Source organism: Sphaeramia orbicularis, chromosome 5 (assembly GCF_902148855.1).
Source record: "Sphaeramia orbicularis chromosome 5, fSphaOr1.1, whole genome shotgun sequence".
In the NCBI taxonomy this organism is placed as follows: Eukaryota; Metazoa; Chordata; class Actinopteri; order Kurtiformes; family Apogonidae; genus Sphaeramia; species Sphaeramia orbicularis.
Window position 1 is genome coordinate 28942316 of NC_043961.1, and position 25601 is coordinate 28967916.

The 25601-nt window shown below is 38.0% G+C and overlaps 1 protein-coding gene across 1 annotated transcript; it reads right to left on the reverse strand.

The window, feature by feature from the left end:
- Window positions 1–439: 439 nt before the first annotated feature.
- Window positions 440–25311, reverse strand: arhgef25b (Rho guanine nucleotide exchange factor (GEF) 25b). The gene is made up of 16 exons (XM_030133970.1): window positions 24872–25311; window positions 18780–19093; window positions 18018–18122; window positions 12764–12870; window positions 11670–11736; window positions 10761–10864; window positions 10482–10551; window positions 9679–9768; window positions 9432–9524; window positions 9196–9246; window positions 9019–9096; window positions 8722–8916; window positions 8466–8646; window positions 8157–8362; window positions 7345–7485; window positions 440–1769 (listed from the first exon to the last, which is right to left on the reverse strand). Exons 1-16 carry the CDS (start codon window positions 24963–24965, stop codon window positions 1668–1670), a joined length of 1998 nt encoding a protein of 665 aa, XP_029989830.1. The 5' UTR covers window positions 24966–25311; the 3' UTR covers window positions 440–1667.
- Between the last annotated feature and the right edge of the window lie 290 nt (window positions 25312–25601).

A 25601-nucleotide genomic window follows, 5' to 3' on the forward strand; every position in this document is an offset into this window, starting at 1 on the left:
GGAAATAAAAACATCTACAGACTAAAGTATCCAGTATTTAGTGTGACCTCCCTTTGCACTTCACATATTTCTTTTGTTCTCAATTTACTGCATTAATTTTAATTTTTTATTTTTTTTTCTCTTTTTACACAGGAACAGGCTTTTCTTAGAGTTTGGACTACTTTTTTTTTTTATGAAATACTGATTTTAGAAGCCATTTAGTTGTGATTTTTTTGTGTGTTTTTACATATTTCCTGTATTTCCTTATTATGTCTGAAGAAAAGAGACTAAGAAATACATATGCATACTATTTGCAACCCTTGAACAACAACAAAAACTAAAAGTAGACTATTGCGCGGTACTATATATAGAACCACAGTGCAGATGAGGACGTAGACAAAATGTTCCATCTGTGTTTACAATGAAACAGATGGAAAGTGAAGAAAATGCCAAGAGGTTCACTGTTAAAATCCCGATGTAACATTAACAAATGGCCTGTTTCAGTGCTTTTGTTGAAATTCAGCTGAAATGTAGGAAACAAATACTCCATTTAAGCCACTATACGACTGTAAATTTACTGAAATAAATTTAAAGTGATTAAATTTAATGTATTTTTCAAGAATCTGCAAAATCTCACAAGAAAAAGAAGGGGAAAAAAAGACAAGTGATGAAGATACATAGAGAACAACAAAGATGCTGCTTCAAGGAAAAGAAAGGCCATTATAATCAGTCTATGTGTCATAATGTGGTAACGTAGAAGCTAAAAGGCCTCCAAAAATGGTAACCCTGCTCAAAAACAGACATTTTCCATTACACTATAGAAAACACATCATCAATCCTGTTTTGTAAGTTAATTGATAGAAAGTCAGTGGTACTTGCTTTAACCAAAACTGATTTTCACATTATTACAATCCACTTTCTATAAACCATTTCTTGCATCCACTTCCAAATGTTACCGTTTTCCTGAAAAAAATGATGATGACCAACATTTGAACAGTATTTCTCTTTAATTCCGTGTGTGTTTCAGGACGCCACAAGTCACAGAGTTTGCACTAATATGACAGAAGCCACATGAGATTATTTACATTCAAGATGACAGTGACACATGAGCACCTCTGTTTTATCTCAGTTCCCTTTTTCCTCTTTCTGCTTGATTACAACAACTGGAGCTTTGTGTGAGTGTGCGAATGTGTTTTGCTTAGATAACACTGTAACAATGGCCGGGTTAAAATAGCCCACCAAAGGGAAAACACAGCTATTTGCTAACCTGCAGGGTACGCACTGACATACAGTACTCTGGAAGCTGGATCTTTAAAGGACTGCAGAAACGAGATGTTCTCGAGGGGAAAACAGTGGAATTGGTCCCTTATGAAAAATATCATGAGTTACAAAAATACCCATAAAGAAATTTCCAAAGGTGCAAGATAGAAAGTCATATACATGCAATAAGAAGTACAGTCTATGTGCTGATTCAAAACCTGCTTTAAAATCTCACTGTTGTCACAAAGCATGTAAACACACACAATTAAACCAATATGATTAACAAAATCCAAATTAGCCATGTGCACCACAGTGGCATACAAAGGAAACTTAGGACAATATGTGGTGAAAACACTGAAATATAGAGGCCTTGACTCAGTAGAGGCACTCCGACTGCACAAACTGAGTTCATGTGTCAACGCGGGTTATTATTGTTCGCTCTCCGTGAGCTGATCCAGGTTGTTTGGTTGATGCACTGAAACTGTCCCACCCTCGTGAAATATAGTTGTCTGGAAACCGGAGGCTACACCCTGAGAAGAAAGAAAAATCCAATTAAAATCATTTTTGTCATTGTTTCTTTAGATGTACAAACTTCAAACAGAACGAAGAACATTTATTTTTCCAAATGTAATAAGGCTAATAATTTTGGGACAAAGGAGGAATGTGCAATAGCGTATTTTACGACTTACAAACCTCTAATATGTACTGCATTGTATTGGTTAAATTTCTTATGAATTTATTTGTTTATGTGTGTGAACTCATAAGTTTTTCTTTTTTTGTTTTTTAAATTCAGAGCTAATTTTCAGCATTAAACATCCAAATATCAACACAGGTATTTCACTCTAGGTGGGTTAAATATAAAAGAAATGTTCCAGTACTACTTTGTGAATTAGAAAAGCACATTTAAAAAATAAACAAACAAGCAAACAAATAAAAAAACATGACTGGGACCCTCCTGTAATTAAAACATGAAAAAAATAAAGCAACAAATCATTCCATTTCGTAATGATTTATTTTATACCATCTTATGATGATAAATGATGAATGAGTTGCAAAAACATACATTTTTGGGCTTCAACAATAAAGCTGACATTTTTCTCTTTTACTTTTCCAAAGAAAATATGACGGCTAGGCTACATAGTAAAAAATGTTAATATTACTTATAATTTACCTAAATGTCTTGATGAGATACACTTAAGATTAAACATGTTTCACAAATACACAGATCAGTCATAACATTATGACCTCTGACTGGTAATGTGGTATTAATTTTTATTATCTCATTCCTATGGGACCTGTCAGTGGGTGGGATATATTAGTGAGTAAGTGAACATTTAGTCCTTGAAGCTGACGTGTTAGAAAAAGCAAAAATTTACAAGTGTAGGGATCTAAGCAACTTGGACAAAGGAGAAATTGTGGTGGTCAAATCCCTGGTCAGAAAATCAAAGGGTTCATTCCCAGTGTAAAGTGGTTAGTACAGACCAAAAATATCTAAAGAAGAACAACCGGATCTCTGTAGATCCCTGAGGTCCTGGAAGTAGAGAGGTGGATCTCCATGGATAGAATTTATTTGTCTAACACCTCCCACAGTTGATCAACTGTCCTGAGATTGGGATGTCCTTCCGTTGTCCATTTTTAGTCGGTACTAACCACCGCAGACCACGAACAAACAACAAGACCTGCTGTTGTGGAGATGTTCTGACCCAGTCATCACCGTTACAATATGGACCTGGTCAAAGTCACTCACTTCCTCACATTGTTCATTTTGGTGCTTCCATCACATCAGCTTCAAGGACTTCATGTTCATTGCTGCCTAATATATCCAACCTAGTGAAAGGTGTCCTTACAGTGAAATAATCAACATTATTACCACTTCTCCTGTCAGTGATGATTATGTTATGGCTGATCTGTTTACGATACCCTGGTAAAGAGTTAAGATGAAGACATTTTTTTCCTGTCATATTCCCCCTGTTTTATTGTTTATAGTTTTGGGAACATTTATTATTGATTATTTAAAGTAGCCTTGTTCTTGATGAGCTATTTTTTTTATACACATCTACATCATCACCTAGTTTTTGCTTTTGACTACTAATGTTTTTTCTTCATGATTCAAAAATAGATTTCTTTATTAGATATACACACTGTACAATGTGCAATATTAGCATTAGTAACAATAGTAATAATTTTAAAAATTGCATCTCCATGGTGTCGATGTGTATTGTTTGTTGAAAACTAAATTATTTTGCATAAGAAGCACTGCTGACTGGCAAAAACAATGCAAGGCAAGTTCTCAATATTTTCTTAAAATACGCTGCATTTGGTGTCCAGAGGAGGTTTTTGGTCAAACATGAATTAATTTAATTTATCACCCAGTCCTACAGACACAAACCAATGTTAAACAAGTGTTAATGACAGGAGAGGAGTGCTTCAACGTGAACAACCTGTACTCGTTCTCACTAAAGCAGGATGGAAACATAAAGGCGTAGAACAAGAGGAGGCGAGTGGTCGTGTGGAATCAAGCCAGATCAGCTCGTCTAATAAGAGATCAGACCATTTCCTCCTGATGGTGGAAGTCTGAACGAATAAGATAAAACAGCAGGTCACAGGGTTTTCTACAAAATGGATGACTAAATGACACTGGACACAGATTAAGCTGAGCAGATTTGTAAATCCACGCCGAAACAACAACAGGATATTTGACAAAGGCAAGCACAGGGCCATTTCCCCTCATCACATGTGATCATGTCAACGCTCTGCTTCAGATAAAGGCTCCACCGGCGTGATCTGCACAATTTAGAATCAGGTACACTATGCTGCTGTTCATGATAGATAATTAAAAGGCAAGATAGAGAGTGAACAATTATCACAGACCATTTAATCATTTAAAATGCTCTTTGTAAGTTATTTAAAACTAAAAATCTTCAAGTTGAGTAAAAGGAAAGAACAAGAAAAGGATTTTTTGACTTTAACTCACAATATTTAATTTCTGTCTCTGGTCTCTAAACCAAAAAAAAAAAAAACATGTGATATGAGATGTTAGACGGGACTCATTGTCATGTATTAAAGTCTTATATTGGGGGGGCTTAATATCAAATACCACATTAGCCCTGATTTTCTGATGCGACAAGATGTTCTAAGCACTCCTGTGTAATTTTTTTGAAATTTTTGTGCAAAAACACCCCCCACCTCGAAAATTACTTTAACTCTGAAAATTGCGACTTTCACAGCTTTTCCACTCTTTTGTCCAGTGCAATGTATAAATATGTTCATGATGGGCCATTTAATGATCTTGTAAGTGCCATATTGTATCGTAAGAGTACTTTGTACTATGAAAAGTCTAATGTCAAGGTCGTGTTGTAGGTTAAAGGTCACCAAAAAGCCTATTTTTTTTCAAAAATTCATACCATTCTGCCATTTTATCAAATATGTCCTCAGTTCTCTTCCCTCTGGTTTCCTGGTGGGATCCCCCAAGGCCTTTGGCTCTTTCAAAGCCACATTACTGACAAAATATTGCAGCATGTACATTCCATTTGAATTTGCCACCATTAGTGTGGGGGGAAACACTAGCACACATTTTGGCGGGAATCACTAACACTTCATTCATTCATTCATTTCTGAATCCACATTATCCTCACTAGGTCACTTGGAGCCTATCCCAGCTCCTTACGGGCGACACCGGGGCGGGGTACACCCTGGACATTTCGCCAGTTCATCTCAGGGTTGACATTTAGAGACAAAAAAATCATTCTCACACCTATGGGCAATTTAGATTAACCAATTAACCTTTTAGTGCATGTCTTTGGATGGTGGGAGGAGCCAGAGTACCCGGACAGAACCTACGCAGACACGGGGAAAACATGCAAACTCCACACAGAAAGGTCCCACCCCCGTCGACTGGTGTTGGAATCGAACCCAGGACCTTCTTGCTGTGCAGCACAAGTGCTATCCACTGCACCACCGTGTCGCCCACAATGGGAAATATTCATGTAAATTGCAAAGTCATGTGAAACTACCGTTTGTTCTTTTTGACATGTCTATATGGATAATACATTGAGTAAATAGTTCTGTTTAATGTGTCTCATTGAATGGAAGTTGTTTGTGGTCAGTAGATGTGTTCTGAGGAGAGAACCTGAGCCCAACATTTGGAAGAACCCACATTAACAACTTACTTCCATGAAATATGCATTTTTGACCATTTGGGTGACCTTTGACCTATAATTTGACCTTGACACTACACCTTTTGTAGTATACATTTTCAGGGTTGAAAAAGTAATTTTTGGGGTGGGGGGGGGTTGGGCTTGATTTGAAATTTTTTCACATTTTTGTATTCCCAAGACATGGGAGCATTAGAAAATCGGGGCTAAAGTTGAATCTGAAAATTTTCCTGAAACCCCCCCCCCACACACACTTATATACAATACAAACATTACATTTGGTCACATATTTTCATGTTATGTCATTTAACTGTGATGAAACAGCTGCAGTTAAAAATTCATTAAAGGGATGTTCACAGGTGAAAAAATAAAATGGACCAATACACTGAATTGAATGACATATTTCTCTGAATTAAAACACTGTTGAAAATATCTGATATTGTCTATTGTAAATACACAGTACCATAGGTAACATAGGCCCAGTCATTTATAGGGTTTAATGAGGAAATGTTATGGCCTTAAAGTGGGAATATATTTGTTTTCAGATACATTCCTCTTTTTATTCCTATTCATACACATTAGTAATCACCTTTGACCAGATTCAATGATTACATACTCCAGTCCAATCCCAGTTACACTTTATCAAGAATAAATCACACTGTTACACTCAATTCATAAGAAGAAAAAATATTTTAGCATCATTTTATAGGCAGCAGTATTATAAAATTTCTGCATTTATGGTGTTGAACTTGTATGTGATGCTCATAGCAAAATTATATTCAAGCAGTATATCTGTCTGGAATAGAGAACAACTATAAACCACATTCCTATTTCATTCCAAATTATATTCATGTCACATTATCCTGTCTCTATCTATCTCTGTCCTTGTATGCAAAAAATGTCACTGAAACAAATATCAAAACTAGAAAAAGTAATAAGAGCAAATTTATCTTCTGTTGACTGTGATGCCGCTGCTACATCAACTCTCCATGTGTTCTAATGAACAATCTGAGGCATGGGATTTTGTGTAATATTTTTGTGATGTTTTCTGAATTCTCACATTTTGGTAAACTGATGATTGGTCATGTGACCTTTGTGTATTTATCAGAGCTGAAGAAGAGACAGATAAAACACTACCCTCAGGCTCTCAGGTTGCCCCTGACTGTCTGGGCCAGAGATGCTACTCCCTGCCCTCCGGCTCTCAGGTGGACCTTGACTGTCCAGGCCAGAGCGGGGGCCCCCTGCCCTCCCCTTCCGGCTCTCAGGTTGCCCCCGACCGTCCAGGCCAGTGCAGGAAGTCCCTACCCTCTGGTTCTCAGGTTGCCCCTGACTGTCTGGGCCAGAGCAGGAGTTCCCTGCCCTCCGGATAAAAGTCACAGTTAGGTCATTCCAATGTTGGTTTGAGGATTTTCATATTTTCATGTCTATTCTCCAGAGATGGGAATAAATCACAAATAGGCATATCACATTTCTCTAACACAAGCAACAAACAAGTTTTTTTTTTTATCTCAACCTTTAAGTGTCAAACAAGTCATAAGTTTCTGTGGTGAAAATCCAGTCACGTTGAATCCCTGCTTAAAGCCAAGCAACACAAGTCATTGGTCTGTCCTACATGAAAAATCAAGCCCAGATGAACAATAATGGTAAGTGGCATTTCATCATCTACTGCATTCATCATTCCTTCTTTGTCTCTTATCTCAGTTGGAGACTTTAGGACACACTGCATTAAAAATTCCCAGATCATGTGTAAAAACATTAAATGTGACATCCCGACATCTTTCTGAGCAGGATAGTCATCTGAAACAAGTCAAAGTCAAGTTGAGTCTTTCATCAGTGTTAGTCGAGTGAACCTTATGTTATAAAAATATTAACTTGAGTCTGATTTAAGTCAAGTTATATGACTTAATTCCCCTGTCTTTGCAATTCCGTATGTAGTGGAAAACTGACGTACCTGGACGCTGTTATGGCTGCAGGACACCAGTCCATTGGACGTCCCGTGATTGTGTTTCACCTCTTGACACAAAGTGAGCTGCTGCAATGAGCAAACCGGAAGCTGAGCCGCTCCAGGAGTCAAAGCACAAGGATTCGAAATCTTCACACACAAAAAAAACAGTGTTCATGATGTAAAAATAAAAGATGAGTAGAGTATATCAGGGTTCAAACTCTTTCCCTGAAATAATTTTCCAGGACTTTTCCAGGACATTTTCAGCCACTACAGAGACAAATAATCACATCATACACTAATACATCCCCCTGTTCTTTTCTACAGTTGTAACTTGCATTTACCCAGATTGTTTCTTTATTTATTACTCAGATATTTGATGTGCAGTCTATGGCTATAATTTATCTATGAAAAATAATGATGACAAATGTATCATAGAATAATTCAAACACACCCACAGATCACAGCGTAGCACTAGCCTGACAAACTGGAGTTACAATGCTCAACTGGGCTTTTTCCAACTCCACTTTCTCTTCTCTCTTGCTTTCTCTTCGACATGTCCTCTAAAAATATTTGTATATTTTCAATAAATCACTGAAAAACAATTTCCTTTGTTTCATCCCAGTTTAGGCACACAAGGTCACAAGCAGGGGGAGGATAAATAATTTTCCAGGATAACTTAAATGTTTCCAGGATGTTTGACCTTTTTTCTCAATTTCCATATGTTTTCCATGACTGGAAAATTGGTCAGTCATTTTCCAGGTTTTCCAGGATGCGTGGGAACCCTGTATATGTATGAGGGAGCGTTGCCGGTCACTCACCGCTTTCGAGGCCAGGCTGTGGGGGGGCGGATGCAGGGAGGGCAGGGAGGTGTTGTATGTGAGCAGACAGGGCTGCTGACGTCGGTCCATAGACGCAGAAGAGTGAGGTCGGAGGTCAGATGCTGATGCAGTTTGAGGCTTCATGTTCCTGCCCAGACTGTTGGAGTGGCCTTCCCTGCGTTGGTATTCTATTGGGGACTGGAGCGCTACAATGGACAAGAAGAGATGTCACATCACATCACATCACTCATGCACACACACACAGACACACTCCACCTAACTCCTGAATCTATGACTTAAATCTGGTACCATTAAGGAAGTTCCTCTGAGTCTCTAAAATCTGAACCACGTCATCACGCCATGCCAGCTGTCGATCTGGAGATGACGCCTGCATGATGAAGCGCGTCACACTGCCATCAGTCCCACGGGAGGTCAGGACCAGACAACATGGATCTTCCTCGGAGCGCTCCTCCACACCTAAACAGCTGACCTACAGAGCACACAGTACACATGTTGAACACTAAGAACACAACCACAGAGGCGTTAAGTTAAGTGTTTCTCATACCTTGATGCTGTTTTTAAAAGTGTATCCTGGCAGAGAGAAACCTTTTTTTTTATCAATTGGCTCACTGAAGATGACCAGCTGCTCAAACAGGAAGACCCGCCTCTCCTTGGCTCTGGACAGGATGCCGCTTTCCTGCTCCTCGCTGACGAAGAAGGTATCCTGCTGGAGCAGCTTCCCCTGAGCTGTGATTTTCCCCTGAAATGACACATTAGTCACAAACTCTGCACGTTGCACTAGATGTTCATTACTCTTCTTAACACCAAGAAGATAAAAATGTAAGAAAATTTTATATCTCACCTCAAAACCTTGAAGCCTGCCCACATTCATCATATCATTGCAGCGTTTTGGCACAAAGCACATTACTTCCACTGCCCTCTAACAATAACAAACATATAACAGATGTTTTGTGAGAGATTTTGTTGCAGAGAGATAAAAGTGCAAAAAAGACAGTTGTTATCTAGAATTAAATTTTACCCGCAGCTCCTCGACATCCCTTCCGGCTTTGCTGTAGTACTTCAGGAAATCCTGAGGTAGAAAATGACATAGATTTATCATGTTTTGTAAATACATAAATGTACAACCAATTTACAGCTCTTGATTCGGGCATCACTTTAATAATTGATCATGTTCACTGTTTTCATGTTACAATGTAAACTTTTAGCATAAAATCTATAATAACATGTAGCAGTGCTGTGTATGTGAACACACACCTTCAGCAGTAGTTGATATTTCATGATCCTCTGAACAGGTTTGATGAGCAGGTCATTGAGCTGCAGCCTGTGACCCAGCTGCTGCCTGAGATCCTGTAAAGTAACAGAAACAAAAAAGAAATGTATCCTACAGCTTTGACAATAAACAAAAAGAATTGAATTAAGTATAGTATTATGTGAAATGATTACTATGAACAATTTGGAAAAAAAAAAAGCTTAAAATATGACTGTACAGACAAGGCCTCACCTCAAAGTAAGTCTCAATGTACTCTGACACAATGTGCTCTGACTTGGGTTTGTTCTGACAGTAAACAACATACATGTGAAGACGCCGCTCCTGGAAAATGTGACAAAGACAGAAACAGTAGAAGAGCTGTAATGATCATTATGCAAAGTCACAATGAAACACACTTCTGAGATGCTTCAAGGTTTAGTTTCCTGTGAGTTTTGGTATATTTCAAAGCTTGTTGAATAAGTTCAGGTGCTTTTTCCCTCATTAAATAGTTCCAGTGAATGAGAGTGAATAGTTTAATTTGCCATTTGCTAATTAGGAACACTATGCTTCACTAACTGAAGAGAAGGTAGGTGTGAAAAGCTGAGAAGCAAAACATATCCAAGTTTTATTGCATTACAACACAAAATCACTGATGTCAGTGTGATTTTTATAGTTGTTCTTTATTTGAACTCATCTGTCGAGATCTGCTTTCAATTTCTCATTAAACGTTTAATATAGTGCACTGGGCTCTTTATAAAGTTCTGAGATCTGTAATTTTAGCTTATTTCACACATGGCATGATCTCTGTGGAGCATATTCAGCCCTGATTGTTGGCTCTGAGAGCTCTTTAGTCGAATCACAGTGATTACAAGAGCTTGCTTTCTGCAGCTGCACCTGCAACTCACTGATCTTAAAGATGAGGACACATCTGGGCGGCAGGGGGTTAAGGGGGCTTCCACACAGCCAGAGATCTGTGAGAAGGCTTGAGTGTTCAGCGAAACCCAAAACACCCGGAGAGACAAAAACAGAAACTTCTCATTTACACTTAGACTCACATGTTTGATGAAGAGTTGGGCCAGGCTGTCTGGATCACCCACACATTTCTCCAACTCTCCCAGGAAATAACTGTGTGACACCAAGCAGAAAAGGTCAGGCACAAACAGTCATCGAACCAAACACACACAGATTCACAGGAAACTCGCAGGAAAACAAACATCCACGGGGGATGTGACGCACACGGAGCATGTGAAACACAAGAAGCTCAGAAAAATAAGTGCACACTGTAAGGAAGTGTTCAAATTCAGAGGAACTGAGAGACAAAAAACAACACTCACTCCTTGTGCCAATCGTAGATCTGATGAATGTTTCCAAACACAATCCTGTCCTTCCCTTTCAAGTCCTCTGGAACACCCTGACTGGCCATGGTGGTCATGTAGCCCTGCAAACACACAAAACACACACCACTCATCACATCACAGGTCACTAATTTACATATGGGAAGAAAACCTATCTATTCCGCTTAAGGACTAAAGCAGTGTCTGTCGATATGCCTCAAAGTTATACATACAGAAAATTAATTATGCTAGTTTGCTTAACTCTTCATATACTTTTGATATAATACAATTACTGTATTGATGATTTGCTTAATTTTATTCTATTCAGTGGCTTACATGCTGTTAATCTTATTCTAATTTCTTTGTGATTTTCTGACAAAGTATATAGTTTTGTTTTTATTTTCTTCTTGTGTTCCTTTAACTTACATAAAGCTCATTGCATTGCATTTATTTATGAAATGCTCTATATAAATAAACTTGCCTTACCTTATGTTGTATCAATTACTGCATTTAATCCCTGTTTTCCTGTTATAATGAAGTTCTCAGAGCAAAAAAAAAAAAAAGAAAGTTCTGACACAACTTCATTCTCCCCAAAGATTCAACGAGACAGAAAAAACTAACAGCAGGTTTAGGAACTCAAGCAGCGGTTGTAACCATGAACATCTTTATTAAAACTAGAAAACACGTTCATCAGGGTCATCATAACTGCACTGAAATTAGTGTATATCATTTCTTCTTTGTTGAGCCTTTGAGCTGCATTTCCTTTATGAATGGTGCAACAAAAATTACGTTCATTCTCATTCTCATTCTCCTTCTTCTTTTTATTATTATTATTATTATTATTATTATTATTATTATTATTATCTGTTTGTATATTGAGGCTCTTGCAAACCTGGAGAGGAGACACACCTGAACTATGAGTCCAAGATCTTCCACATAAAACCGTTCTGTCTCTACCAGCTCCGCCAGCACATATCTGAGAGAAAACAGCACAAGTAGAAATAAGAATTATATGTTTCCAAAAACAGAATTAAAAATATAACAGATGTAGTATATAAGGCTGTGTGGGACTACAGACCATTCATATATTATGTGGAAAAGTACAAAAATAAGACCATCTCGGCAAAAACATTTACACAACTTTTAAAATCATGACGTGTTTTGGGAACATTGTGACTGTTGTGATGAAATAAGATCTTTATTTGACTGAGGTTTACAAGTAAAAAAGTTATTAGGAACTGGCTTAATAAAAACAGACCAGAGACAGATCAGTGGCTGGAAACTGTTGCAGATATTTTTGCCAGGCAGAAGGTGACTTACATGCTAAGAAACAGGAAACTTTCGACAGAAACTGGAAAAAAAATTATATTTATATAAGTGACACTATAAACTACACCAGGGGTGTTCAACTCATTTTAGTTCAAGGGTGACATACAGCCCAATTTGACTTCAAGTGGGTTGGACCAGTGAAATAATAGCATAATAACCTATAAATAATAATTCCAAATGTGTCTCTTTATTGTAGCGCAAAAATAAAATTACTTTATGAAAATCTTTACATTGACAAACTATCTTTTCACCAAAAATAAGTGCAATTCTAACAATATCATGCCTCATCTTTATCATTTTTGCATGTACTTTACAACTTACACATCACAGTGAGTCTACAAAGACACAAAGCATTTAGTAACAGGCATCTGGAACTGAAAAATATAGTATTTAACTTTATGATCAAAAGAACTTGTCAGGACTCAGTGACACCTTGACTGTTAATGTCTTCTGTGTAATTTTTGCACTTTGTAAATTCATCCCATGGGCCGGTTTTGGCCCACGGGCCATATGTTTGACACTGCTCTACTACACTGTACCATACAGCATGAAGTCCAGACAGTTTTTTATGTTGTCTGATTGTATTTGTTTGTTCGTACATTTTTGTGAATATTCAATAAAATATTAAGCGGAAAAAAAATGTAGTTGATGTAATGCTGGTTATCTGGACCTACAAGCTTTTCTCCAAGGCAATGTTTCTGCCCTCCTCGCTGTCGACTGTAGCCGACCACTGGCTCACTGAGTCATCACCTTGGAGAGTGTTGACACTGGAGTTGTGACTCTAAAACACACAAAGACAATGGAGTTATTGTCAAGAATTGCTGTACACGTTATGTAAGAGCAGACAGTGGAACACTGAAGTGCAGAGTGATGTCTGACCACTGGGCAACAACCACACAAACTGACATCGACTGCAGCCAGAACACATCTGTGGAAAAAGGAGGAGATGACAGATGCTAGAAACTTATGGCTGCATCCTGGGGAACACATTAGTGTGGCAAAACCGCTGATCCCTGGAAAATGGTGCCATCCCAAATATCAAGTAACCTGAGAGTAATAAGCATTTAGGATATTTTTTCTTGCTGCTGATGTAATGGCTGTGCAGGGAAAGATGGGAAACTGTAATCAAGCATGACAGGGTGAAGGTGAATAATGACAAGCAGAATTTGAACAACTTGTCAAGTCATATAGCAGAGGTCAGGAGAACCCAAAAAGGCTTGGAGAGCTGTTATATAACAAGTATCACTGCTCACCTAAAAGCAGTTTAATCTAATGTGAATTTGACTGTAATCCTCTTGACTTACTGTAGTCGCGCCACATTGTGTTCCCTACCTCGCAGCAGCAGATGATAATCCGCCTGTTGAGTCAGTTTGTGGGTCAAATATGCACTTTCTGTTTATTTTACCTTTTTTTTCTCACAGGGTCAGCCTTTTTGTGCTCTGATCCCACCATGTCTCACCCAACAGTACACATCTACACTATGAAAACCACCTGAGGATGATCATCAAAAGTAGGTTAAAGAAATAGTCAAACATCCTTTGTAAATGTTTGATTTCCTGTTGTGAGTGTTAACATTTATGGATATGAGACGTTATTTAGGTAAATAGACATGTTTTTATTCTCTGTCCTATCTAGTAAAATATTCTTCTAATGTTTCAAATTCTAGGATACCAGCCCTTGAGGATCTGAGTTTGACACCTGTGGTGTAGAGGAATTCAAGCAGGTTAATAAATTCTAAATAAAGTAATACATTAATGTATAATTATATTATGAATTATGTATAATTATAATTATGTTATCATGCTGTGTATTATCATTCACTGTTTCACTATCATTCATCTTCTATCTTATACTTACCTCTTTTTTTTTTTTTTTTTGGTAAACACAGGTCTCAAACAAAATCTGTTTTGTCGTGATCTATAAGGTTGAAAATGTCAGAATGTTCAGAGGAAATGTGGCTTGTGAAAATGGGTCCAGTATTTACTTGTCTGACTTTGGGGTGAAAGAATTGGTTGTAATTTGTGGTCACGTTCACTTTTCCAATTGGATTGAAAATATGATAGAACAGCAGGAGAAACTCATGAGACGCTGAGACAGAAATCACTCCTCAGTGGAACATCTGTGACCTTTACTGAACGTCTCTGGTTAAACCGGGCACTGCAACAGTCAAACTTCTATCAAAATGGTTTCCAGCTGCTACACAATGATTTGACTAATCTAATACATTACCGAAAAGAATATCTGCACATAGGGTTTGGGGCCGCGTGGAATTTTTTTATTTTGGCCCCCACCATTTCAATGCCACAAACCATAAAAGCAGAACACAGTGCAGAAGTGAATCATTATTCAGGTTAAAATAGATTTTGAGATTTTGTGTAAAATTTATGAGAAACGTGCAATAATTGTAATGAAAACAGTATTTTTCTATTGATATACAAATACAAATAAAATAAAGTTTTACTTTTTGGATGGAAGTATATTCATGAGAATCAGCAAGGAGCTCTGGCACCTGGACCTAACCATATGATGAAATAAGGGGGGCGGGGGTCAGAGTCTGACTGGAATTTTTTTGTTTTTGCCAAAACCATAACTAATGCAAAGAACAAATATGATTATGAGTGCTTCGTGAAGCCAACATTCATTTATGGTGATTAGGTTAATAATTTTAATTTTAAAAAATTAACTAAAGTTCTACTATTTTCTAGTCGGTTATGACCTTTAGAATAGTCATCACTCTCCTTCACGGCACCGGTGTATGCACATGTAACCTTTCATCGGCTCCCTGATAAAACCTGCTGAGTGGCATTTTTGGTTGGGAATAAAAACCTGCTATCTCCCCTATTATAGCTTCAAATTTCATTCTCCTGTGAAAGTTGTTTATATTCCATCATAAGTACCAACATTAAAGGAACGACATTTTTTTGTCATATTTCAGTTTCCTGTTATATAAACATTTTTTTGTTTCTCCTGTAAAATTTGCCAAAGTCACATAGCAGGTTTTATCAGGAAGCCGACGCTTTGTAACAACCAATACTTTCATTACAATGACTAACTACTAGCTGTGAGTGATTACGGTTACATTTCTTCAGTTTTTTTATATATACCGCTGTAACATCTTATTATTTTTCTGTCCTACGCCTGGCAGTATTCACACATTCAGTACATTATGTTCAGACATGAAACTGGTTTTGATCTTCCACTTCTAACTCTCTGCTAGAAATCAATAAACCATATTTCTAAAAGTGACAAGCTATTCCTTTAATGTGTTAAGCGTCTACTATTAACCCTAACCTGGACAGGACAAGCATTAAGTATCACTGCCAGTGTAAATATAAAACCGTAGGACTCTCATGAAATAAAATTGTCCCAAAGGATCATTAGACAGTGAAAGCAAAGAGGGAGTCATTTATCAAACAGAACAATGCACTTGACAGGTGAATGGATGTTATCTGTCCATTAGTTTCCTCTTATCTCTTATGTAAAGCTTACGAAACTTGGCTCTGTCATCCTTGGAGGAGGACTGTCAAACATGTCACTTTGCCTGCAGGCATTCTCTTCTAATTTTGGTGTACACTCCTCACCCCATCCCTGACCCTGTTTCAGCCTGTTACGGACAGCCTGGCTGGTTGATTACTTCCAGATGCCGTCTACAAAAAGCCCATAGGATTGATTCCACACCATGGGACCTCGCTGAGCACTAGATACAGTGTAGAGTTACCAGCGAGAAGAGGTTTGTGTGAGTGTACGCAGGAAACACGAGGCCATGATGTGATGGGTGTCAAATCATTTGTGCATGTAAGAGAATTTCATGTGTTTCATACACCTGCAACAGGCTTCAGAGGGAATTATTCATATTTATTCATAAATATTAAAAACGTGTGGCCATAGGTTGAGATTCTTCAACAGAGAGACCATTAGCTCATACATATTGTTCAATAACTTTCTCAGACAAATAATGTGGATCTGATGGCCAAAAAAGGCTCTTGTGTAACTGAAACATTTGTTATACACATGTTAAGATATTAAAATCACCTTCGTCTCACTAAGAAACTTTTAATTTTTGTTAGTAACAGTAATTCCCTGAAAAACATTGGTGTACTTTTTCACAATTGCTTAATATTTCCATTTTGCTCTCTTTTACATTTCATCTCTGAGGTAAATATTATACTTTTTACGGTACAATATTTGTAGTTTCTTTTCAGATAACTCCTTCTTGTTCTCTCCAGATGCATTGATGTTGAATGTTTGTGATAAACTGAAAGATGAAGTGTTCATTTAAGGTTTGAGGACATTCCCCTCATTCTTAATCTAAACAAATTCCTTAAATATCCTCTTGGATTATCTGAAAAATACATTGTCACATAAAGGGAAATGGGGCAGTTTTTCTGAGATGATGAAAAGTCAACTTTTCAGAAATACATAGTTTTTACAGGGCACTGATGTTACAAACCTGTCAGTCTTATAGAATGTGATGCACTGCTGTAGAGTAATTTACCATCATTTCATAAAGTAGTTAAAATGAGCTCAACCTCAACATGTACGACCATAAAATTCAATATACACATTAATGTAGCAGTAACACTCCCTTGCTTCAGCAGTGTTTAAAATGCACCTTTTTTTTTTACAGTAAAATAGGCCTGTGTCTGTAGACTTCTTTCACTGTTCACAAGTCACATCAGTTGTAGTAGTTACTGCTCAACTACTAAGCACACCTACTTTTGCAGTATTAACACCTCTTTACATTTTCACAAGAGGTCCAAGTGTGATCTTTTCAAATATATGAGTCTCAGATTGTTTCTTTTTTTTGTGACAGTGTGAACTGTGTAAATCACATGGAATCTGATCTTTTCAACTCTGATCCAGGCCACTTCCATATGTGGTCCTGACCTTAATCAGTGCAGCCTCGGTATGAACATGATGAGAACTTGTGTGAATCACTTTAAGTGGAGTCACTTACAGGTTATAAAGTGGTTCCAGTGTAACATACTGTATCAATGCAACACAATGAATACTCAAACTGTATATTTTGGATGTAAAAGTAAGGAAGTTAATGTACAACTTTACTTGTAGTGGAGTATTGTCACTGTTTGTATTAATACTTTTACTGTAGAGAATTATCTGTTTAATGTTTAGTTCAATGCAGGACTGGAACCACCTCACACTGCAATCTGAAATTGGTGTCATTTACAAATAAATGAAGAACCAAACACAAAAATCAGACCAATAAATCGGAACTGAGTATGACAAATGGCGGTTAAAACATAGCCTTGGGTTCTATGCTCAGTTCAGCATAATTTTCCTATAATTAATTTACTGACAATATGAATGGTCATAAAAATAATAAGAGTAAATTCACAGGTTATTACATTAGAACGGAGAAAACCAACAAAACAAAATGTGACTTTATCAACTAAATATATTTAAATATAGGTGTGTACAACCACTGTCATTTATCAAAGTACATGGGATTTATCAGTGAACCAATGGTGTTTCCATGTTCACTATAGAATCTCTGAACATTCAAATAGGTCATATCTGAAGCCCCTGAAAAGCTGAGAAACTGCATTTTACATGATTTATTTAAATATGCTGATAGGATTAGTGGTTCTCGAGTTATGAAACACTTTAGATCCGTAGATACTTTTGGTCACTGGGGTGTGTTTAGGTCTTTGAGGGTTAACAGAGCACAGTGTAACTTCTAGTACGATGTTCAGTACATGGAAATGGAACTTGACTATCGGGTTTGTTTTCAGAAGAATTAAACTGTAACCATAACTTCAGGCTGTATTCCAACTCAAGCAAATGTATGTCTGACATTTAAGTGAATTATGAATAGAGATATATAACATGTGCAGAGGAGTAGACAAGAGGAGACACTACTAATAAGAGCAGAAGAGAATAGACTAAAAAATAAAATAGAGATATTACCAGGTTCGGTGTGTCTCGTTCTTGCAGGAGCTCAGATACGTAGCTCGGACAGGACCTCTGAGTGGGAGAGGAAGCCGCGGGACTCAACCGACCGTCTTTCCACATCTGTACACAACAAAACCACTACAAATGAACCCTTTCATGTGTGATATTACTGCAGTGGACAGTTATTCAGTCTTTAGTTAAAGCCCATTATTTGCAGTAATGACTCTAACTTTAATATCTATTACACTCACTTTACTGTAAAGGCTGCTGTGATACTTGAATTTCCCCACTGTGGGATAAATAAAGTCTTATCTTATCCAGACATATTGTTTAACATATCCTAAACATGCAATCACAAACAAATTATCTATTGAGCTACAGTTTAAGGAAAAGTTTGTTCACAGTTTCTTTTTGTCTTTTTGTCTCAGTGACTGAAGTTTCCCACAATATAATCACTGATTCATGACATTCAACACAGTGGACAGCTACATTTTACAGTGAAATTATATGTTTTCTTACAGCAGTGATATGTTCTCATTGTGGAAAGAGCTGTATGGATGCATTTATGCTTCAAAAATTATTACCATTACATGTTAAACTGCTAATGCATGGAATCTACTACAATGAATGGTATAGCAGGAGAAGAAATCTGATTGGATATGTTTTATGTCAAAAATAACCCTAGTTTGTGAACAATCCATGCATGAAAGGGTGAAATAAACAACAAAGGCGTTTTCTCAGAGGAAATACATGCATGTGCTGAGGTGAAAGTCTGACCATGTCTCCTGATGGGAGGGTGGTGTAGCTGTCCTGCTGTTCCAGGGCTCTGGGCTCAGATTTGCCGTGGGAAAGGAGTGAAGGCGGGTGTCCCTCGCTTGACCTGCTCATCTGCTTCTCCATCATTCCCGCTCCTCCTCGGCCATCAGTGCTCAGTTTGCGTATGGGATTGGTGAGCCACTTCTTCAGGGCGCTGACAGGATGCCGCGAACCTCCAGTCGAGGAGTGTGAGCAGGGGCTGGATCCACCTGAGGCCTGGTGGGGCGCAGATGGGGTGATGCTGCCCTCACTGCCCACCACGGTGCGCGACTCAGCTGCAGAAAAGGGAAGACTGGGTTAAAGTACAGCTAATTGTGGGGTATATCCTCTCAGGTCAGATGTTGCAGACAGATTTCTACACAAAAATGTTGTTCAATTTCCTGTGCTAAGCCCGAGTTGTAATTTTAGGAGCTGCAGCTTCTGTACCATCAGTCACTAAATGTACAGTAAGAACAGCTCTACAATTCTGTCCTTTGTTTCACGTTGGCAAAAACAGCATTTAAAGGGGATAAAGTAGAGTGAGTGATGTATTTTTCCAGTCCACTGTGGATTGTATGTCCTAAAAGTCAGTCACAACTAAGCTCATCATATCTGCCCTCATTCAACTGAGTCTGGACCAACGCTGGAGCTGACACCCTTTTAAGCCACAGCTGGATTTGGTTTCCAACTTCAAGTCTCCTGAGTGGAAACTGGTACCTAAACCTCAACCACATTGTTTTAATCAAGTACCCAGTGCTAACATTTCACCCTGTTCTGCTGATCGTAGCAAAGTGCAATCTTTCAGGAGCCCCATTTCACCGTTTTGGACTATTCCCAGAAGCCACTATTCCCTGTCAGCACATTTACATAAGCTGTAATCATAATAACAAGCTTTCAAGAAGCCAGTGAAATCTGGGTCAGGCATTTGCTAAAACTGGCTGATACAGCCATTAAACAAGACACCACATTGACAGTGAATACTGAATGATGTGTTTTTCTTTCTGTTCAATCCAGCTCTCCTTTTATTACATCCTAAGGCACATGGGAAAATTGTGTGAAGTAAAATCAACACTGATAAAGTGGGCTGACTGACACCAAACCATCCATTCTCCTCTGAAACAATTTGACATTTAATGTAGGCTGGAATTAATTATCCCACTAATTAAAGTAATTCATTGTCTGGTATTTCATTGTCATGCAGTGAAACACTCAAGTCATTTCTGTAACAGGGAAATGAGAAGAATTAACTCAAATAGGTACAAGCATCTTGAGCATGTTATCAACCTGAGCAGGGCTGGCCATCTGTTCTTGTTTTCTATCTGTGATGCAGCTTTCGATGTCAAGGCCACAAGCATTTTCCCATCTGTTGAAATGACATAAGTGCACCTATCTGCAGCTGAGACGCAGGTTTTTTTCTAGAAATGCATCACCATTTCCTTTGAAATGACCCATAATGCTGAGTTGAACTGACCCTTAATGCTGAGTAACAGTCTTTATGACAAAGCTAAAATCAGCACAGGACTGAGCGCCTCAGCTTGTCATGTTTTGAGACGCTTATGTAATGTGTCATTTTCCCACGAAGCAACAGCTGGACCACCATCCGGACGGCAGGGAGTGTCAGCGGTGCGTGCAAGCATGCACGCTGTGAAAGCATCACTGTGTGCAAGAATTATAGACATCCAGCCGTTGCAGAACTTTTTCATCTCATCTAAATTTTCAGTCAATGAATATAGTGAACAATAGCGAATAGTGAGTGATGTTTACAAGATTGTACTTTCATCTTACAAATTTTATGTGAATATTTCAACCACAAACTTAAGGTGTTATGTGCATCTTATTGTCTATGGAGATGGTATCGTGTGTGATACAAATCCTCTACAAATGGATGTATGGATTATATTTGGGTGTTTTATTACACAAATGCTATTGGTTCAGAAAACCAACCTTTTTGGTCACATGACAGGAAACAGGAGTGTACAGGATGAAACATCAGTGAGATTACGCTCTGTCAGAAACAGTATTCAGAGTATTCACTCACTTACATAATTAAATTACAAAATGTAAATGATATAAGATTTAATTAATTTACAGTTACTAAAAAACATTGGTGGTTATGTGTGTTACATCTGGACATTAACATTTGTTCTGTTGCAGCTCTGGCAGATTTCCAGACAACATGGACATAAAAATTGGGACATCCTGCATCTACATGTATGTTACTGGAGCTCTGCCAGGAGGCAATACATGTAACACGGTTATGCAACTAAAGAATACAATAAATGAAACTATTATCAGTAGCCATAAGAGGAAAAAAATGTGCCATGAAATTATACTCACTAATCAAAGTGGTGGTGATTGTATTGTATCTATTTAACAAATTTTAGTGAAACACCAACAACAGCTCCATTCCTTCATCAGTGTATGCTTAAATGATGTGTGTTGTTTTAGGATTGTTCTGTTCCTATTTGCATCAGCTCTTGTTGCCACTGAAATTCACTGTTCACTTTTGACCATTTGTAATAAAAAATAATCATGAGAAATACATTACATCACTTTGATGAAGTAATTAAAATGTTTACATCACTGTTTAAATATTATTTGTTATCATATTTTTACCAGTGTTGGTAATTCACATTTCCAAAGGAACCAGATGGTGCCAAAAACCCTTTTAGTAATTTTAGTCCATCTATAAAGTCCATCTATCAGAACAGTCATTTATTACTTTCAGTTGAGTATTTTGTTTGAGTTTGAAGTACTGTTGCTCTAAGTCGTCTCCCATGAATGAAAGACTTAAGGAAAGGTCAGGATTTATAAAACTAGCTGTCACAATTTAGTAATTATGATTTTCTCATAGTGTAAAATACTTCTACAATATTAAATAATATGATAGTTTACAGGTGCAAAGATCATCTAAATCCTGTAATAACGATCCTGTCCTTTCATAGCAGAAGCGGTAGTAGCAGTATTTATGCTTATCTGACTCTTACAGCTCATCAGTCACACATTCACAACAAAGTGAGTGGTGGAGCTGCTTTACTTTACATCCTGGTTGCAGTGTGTCTGTGACAGATATCTGGGAGACACTACATCAAGCGCGTCTTCCCCAGTTTGACCCATAAATGGACATGGTCAGCAACAACAGGAGTAATTGAGATGCTGCTTGAAACCACCGAACCATGACTAAAGTTTTGTTCGTATTTCATGGCAGATCTTCATTTGCAGGAGCTGATTACTGTGTCTGCTTCATATTTTCTGCATTTGGATGGACGGTATCATCATAGTTGCAATTAAATCCTGTCATATTAGGCTTAAATGACCTGCTCTGCTGGAATAAAGCTGAGATAAATACAGCCTGGTCAACAGCAGTGTGAAAACTACAACTACAATCTTACGCCCTCTGCCCTCTCTCACACATCTAAACATGGATCATGTGTAGTTTAGAAATCCAGGAATCAAACAGGAGATTGACAGGATTGAAAACACAGACATGCACACAGGTATAAATAAGTCATCTTCTTTGATCAACATTAAAATGATAAATCACATGACTAAATGTTACATGTTTGGATGCAGTCTGATCAGATTAAATGGGCCTGAGGATTATGAGCTCTTAATTCAGGTAGTTTTAATAAATGCTGGAACATGTTTTTAAAAAAAAATTTAAAAAGTATATATCATCTGTATGTGTGAACAGCTTTAGTAGTAGTGTTATCCCTGTTCTTTCATCACTTTTGCTGTGTGGTTTTACAGCTCAGCCCAGCACGATATGAATGTCTGACATAACAGGAAAACTGCTTCAACACAGACATTTTAAGGATACTTGATTTACAACCAAAATAAACCTATTCATCACTTCATTTCACGTTGTCTGACCGAGTTATAGTTTCTACATCACAGCTAACTGGATTTATACTCCTTCCCCCACCAGCATTTCCTCTTCCCACACTGATGTGGACTCTCACCTCAACTCTGTGGGCAGTCTTGTAGATTTAAGATGCCACTCTGAAAACCATGGATTATTTACAGCAAGAAAATAATCATTAAACTACCAAACATATCCAATTACTTTTCAGGCCAATGTCTTTTTCTACCACATAAACCTTCCCGAACCTGCAAAACAACAAGTAAGAGGTAGCTAGAACTCAAAATTTCACAAAATATGAAGCCCCTTCTATTCAGTCAAGCTTTAATCCAGATTTAACAGAACTTCAAGTGTTTTACAATCTGCATTTACACAGCTATAGTCATTTATTGGTTTTTAACACATGACATCTTTATGAAAAGGTCAGGGATGTATTTCGTATTTAATGTTTTAATGCACTTTCACCTACTAAAAGCCAAAAAGGACACTGAGGTCTTGGTGTCCTGTAGCAAACCTGAACTAAGTCTAATTTCATGCTTTCATGCAAATCAGGTTGAAATGAAGGACATCTCCTGCAGTCCCTTTAAAATATTTCAAGAAAACCTATAACCATACAAATACGAAGGTGTAAAATGGTTCAGACGATATGTAAACTGCTATATTTAAAGGTGTTCTGTTGGACCAAATAGTTTTATTCTTGTTAGTCATCATGTTTACTTCTTCACATACTGGCAGAGATGACCTCACACTCACTAGCTGGCTAATGGACGATTAGTCATGGCAGTTATTGAGCCAGAGTGATATATGTGTAATGAGACAGAGTTGGCAGGACCTTCAAGTACATTTCCAAGTTAGTTTCCCAAACACACTTTATCTGAAGGCGTCTCTTTGTCTTTATAAATAGCTGCCAAATGAAACGAAACACTGAATGAGGCTCAACGCAGATAATTAAAGATAGCAGGACAGGAAGCATAAAATGGAGGTAGATGATGAAGCAAAACTGGAAGCAAAAAAGAGATGCATAGAAAATGAAGAATCTGTACTGTCCTGACAGTGACATCTCCCAAAAAGTGCCCAATGTGTATTTTTAGATTAGCATCACAGCAGTGCTGATCTAATGTCACGCAATGTGCATTCCCAAGAAAACAGTCAGAGATCTTCCATTAAACCTTGTGAACAAAGGTAAGGAATCTGAACGCAAGGCTGTTTTCATTTTCACATTTCACACATCTATTTGCAGTTATTCTGTCAGTGACGTGCAGCGCAGAGGAGCTGTTCTGTAATCACTCCCCAAGCAACTGGAGCAACAGAGGATTTAAGGGTCGGGGCAGTAATGGGACATGTGGTGTGTGTGTGTGTGTGTGTGTGTGTGTGTATGGAGCTACTTTTGCTCTTTAGCTTTGTTACAGTACTGCAGATGTATAGGTAGAAAATCACTTTTGTCTCACACAAAGGTCAAAAAGTCTCATGTATGGTGTGTATGGGGGGTCTCTAGCTTTTTGAGGAAAAGAATGTAACTGACTCACTGACTCTTGAGATGATTCAATGAAATGCATCATATGCAGACACTCTGCAGAGATCCAGATGTGACTGCATCACTGATGTTTTTAATGTAAAACAGCAGCTGCATGTGCTGTATCTGTACCACATCTTTCCAAAAATAGACTACACATTTACTGTAAATGAAATGTAGAGCAAATGTGTGACTGGAACAAGGTTTGTTATGTTTCAATCCATCAGTGCTGCCACTGTTGAACATTGTAAAAGAATTGTGAAAGTTTGTTTGGTATTTTATAATCATAAGTCATGTTTAAAAGAAGACTCAGTTGCATCCTCTTCTACAAAACAAGACCCTTTACAAGCAACAGCACTCGATATTTCCACTTCACCAGCAACTTGACAGTAGGGAAAACACAAGTGCTTTTCTTCTGATGTCTTTTTCTGAATTATGCAATGAACCATTATTAAAAAAAATGTAAATGGTAAAGATAAATGTGTTTTTGCAGTCAAAAGTTGGTGATCTATTGTAAAACATTGTATAAATATGTCTAAATCTATGCATGAACATTTTAAAGAAGGCAGTCAGACAATGTTTGCTCGATGTATGAGAAGCTGATGATACAAAACAAACATCTTAATACTGTTTGTATTGTACTGTATCAACTTTCTTTTCCAGTCAAAGAGCAGCGACAGTAAGAGTGTGACTACATACCTCTGACTGGGACAAAGCAGCATCCACATTTGCCAAGCAGTTTTCTGAACAGGTGCTGACACCCACACTGTCGCTGGTGGTGACCCCCTTTCATGCTGACCCACTCCTGCTGCTAGACTCAAGACTATCAGAAGCAGCCATAGTGCTGGACAGACACACACTGAAACACACACGTATGCACACTCTACTCCTGTGGTAATCCCCAGAGGAGGTGGGAGGAAAAACATACAGAAAGCTCCACACTCATATTCCCAATGTGAGTAAAACTCCTGCAATGAAAGCTCAAAAGCTGTTTCTATCCCATGGTTTGGATTTAAACAGCAGGTAAAGCCAAGGCATCCACGTCCACTCACCAGGCGCTCTATGTGGTCAGATAGTGGGCAAAGATTATGAGAGGGACTGGAAGTGAGTGAGGGAGTGATAGCGAAGCAGGGGGAGGAGAGGAGGGGCTGGATGAGGGAGGGGATGTCCGCTGACAGGCTGCACCACTGTGCCAGCATCTGCTTCCCAGTCCCACCTCCCCTTGTGGGTCTCCCCTCCCCTTCTGTTCTCGCTGCTATCACCTCCCTCATCAGCTTCCCTTCAGTGTTTGCTTTGTTAATGTGGCACCTTTTGGCACCATCATCACATCAGCACAGAGCAAATATGAAAAAAACAGAAAGAGCTGTTTTCCATTTGATCATTTTATCAGTGTGTATTTAGTGTTTTGGCAGTGTACTACAGCTTCCAC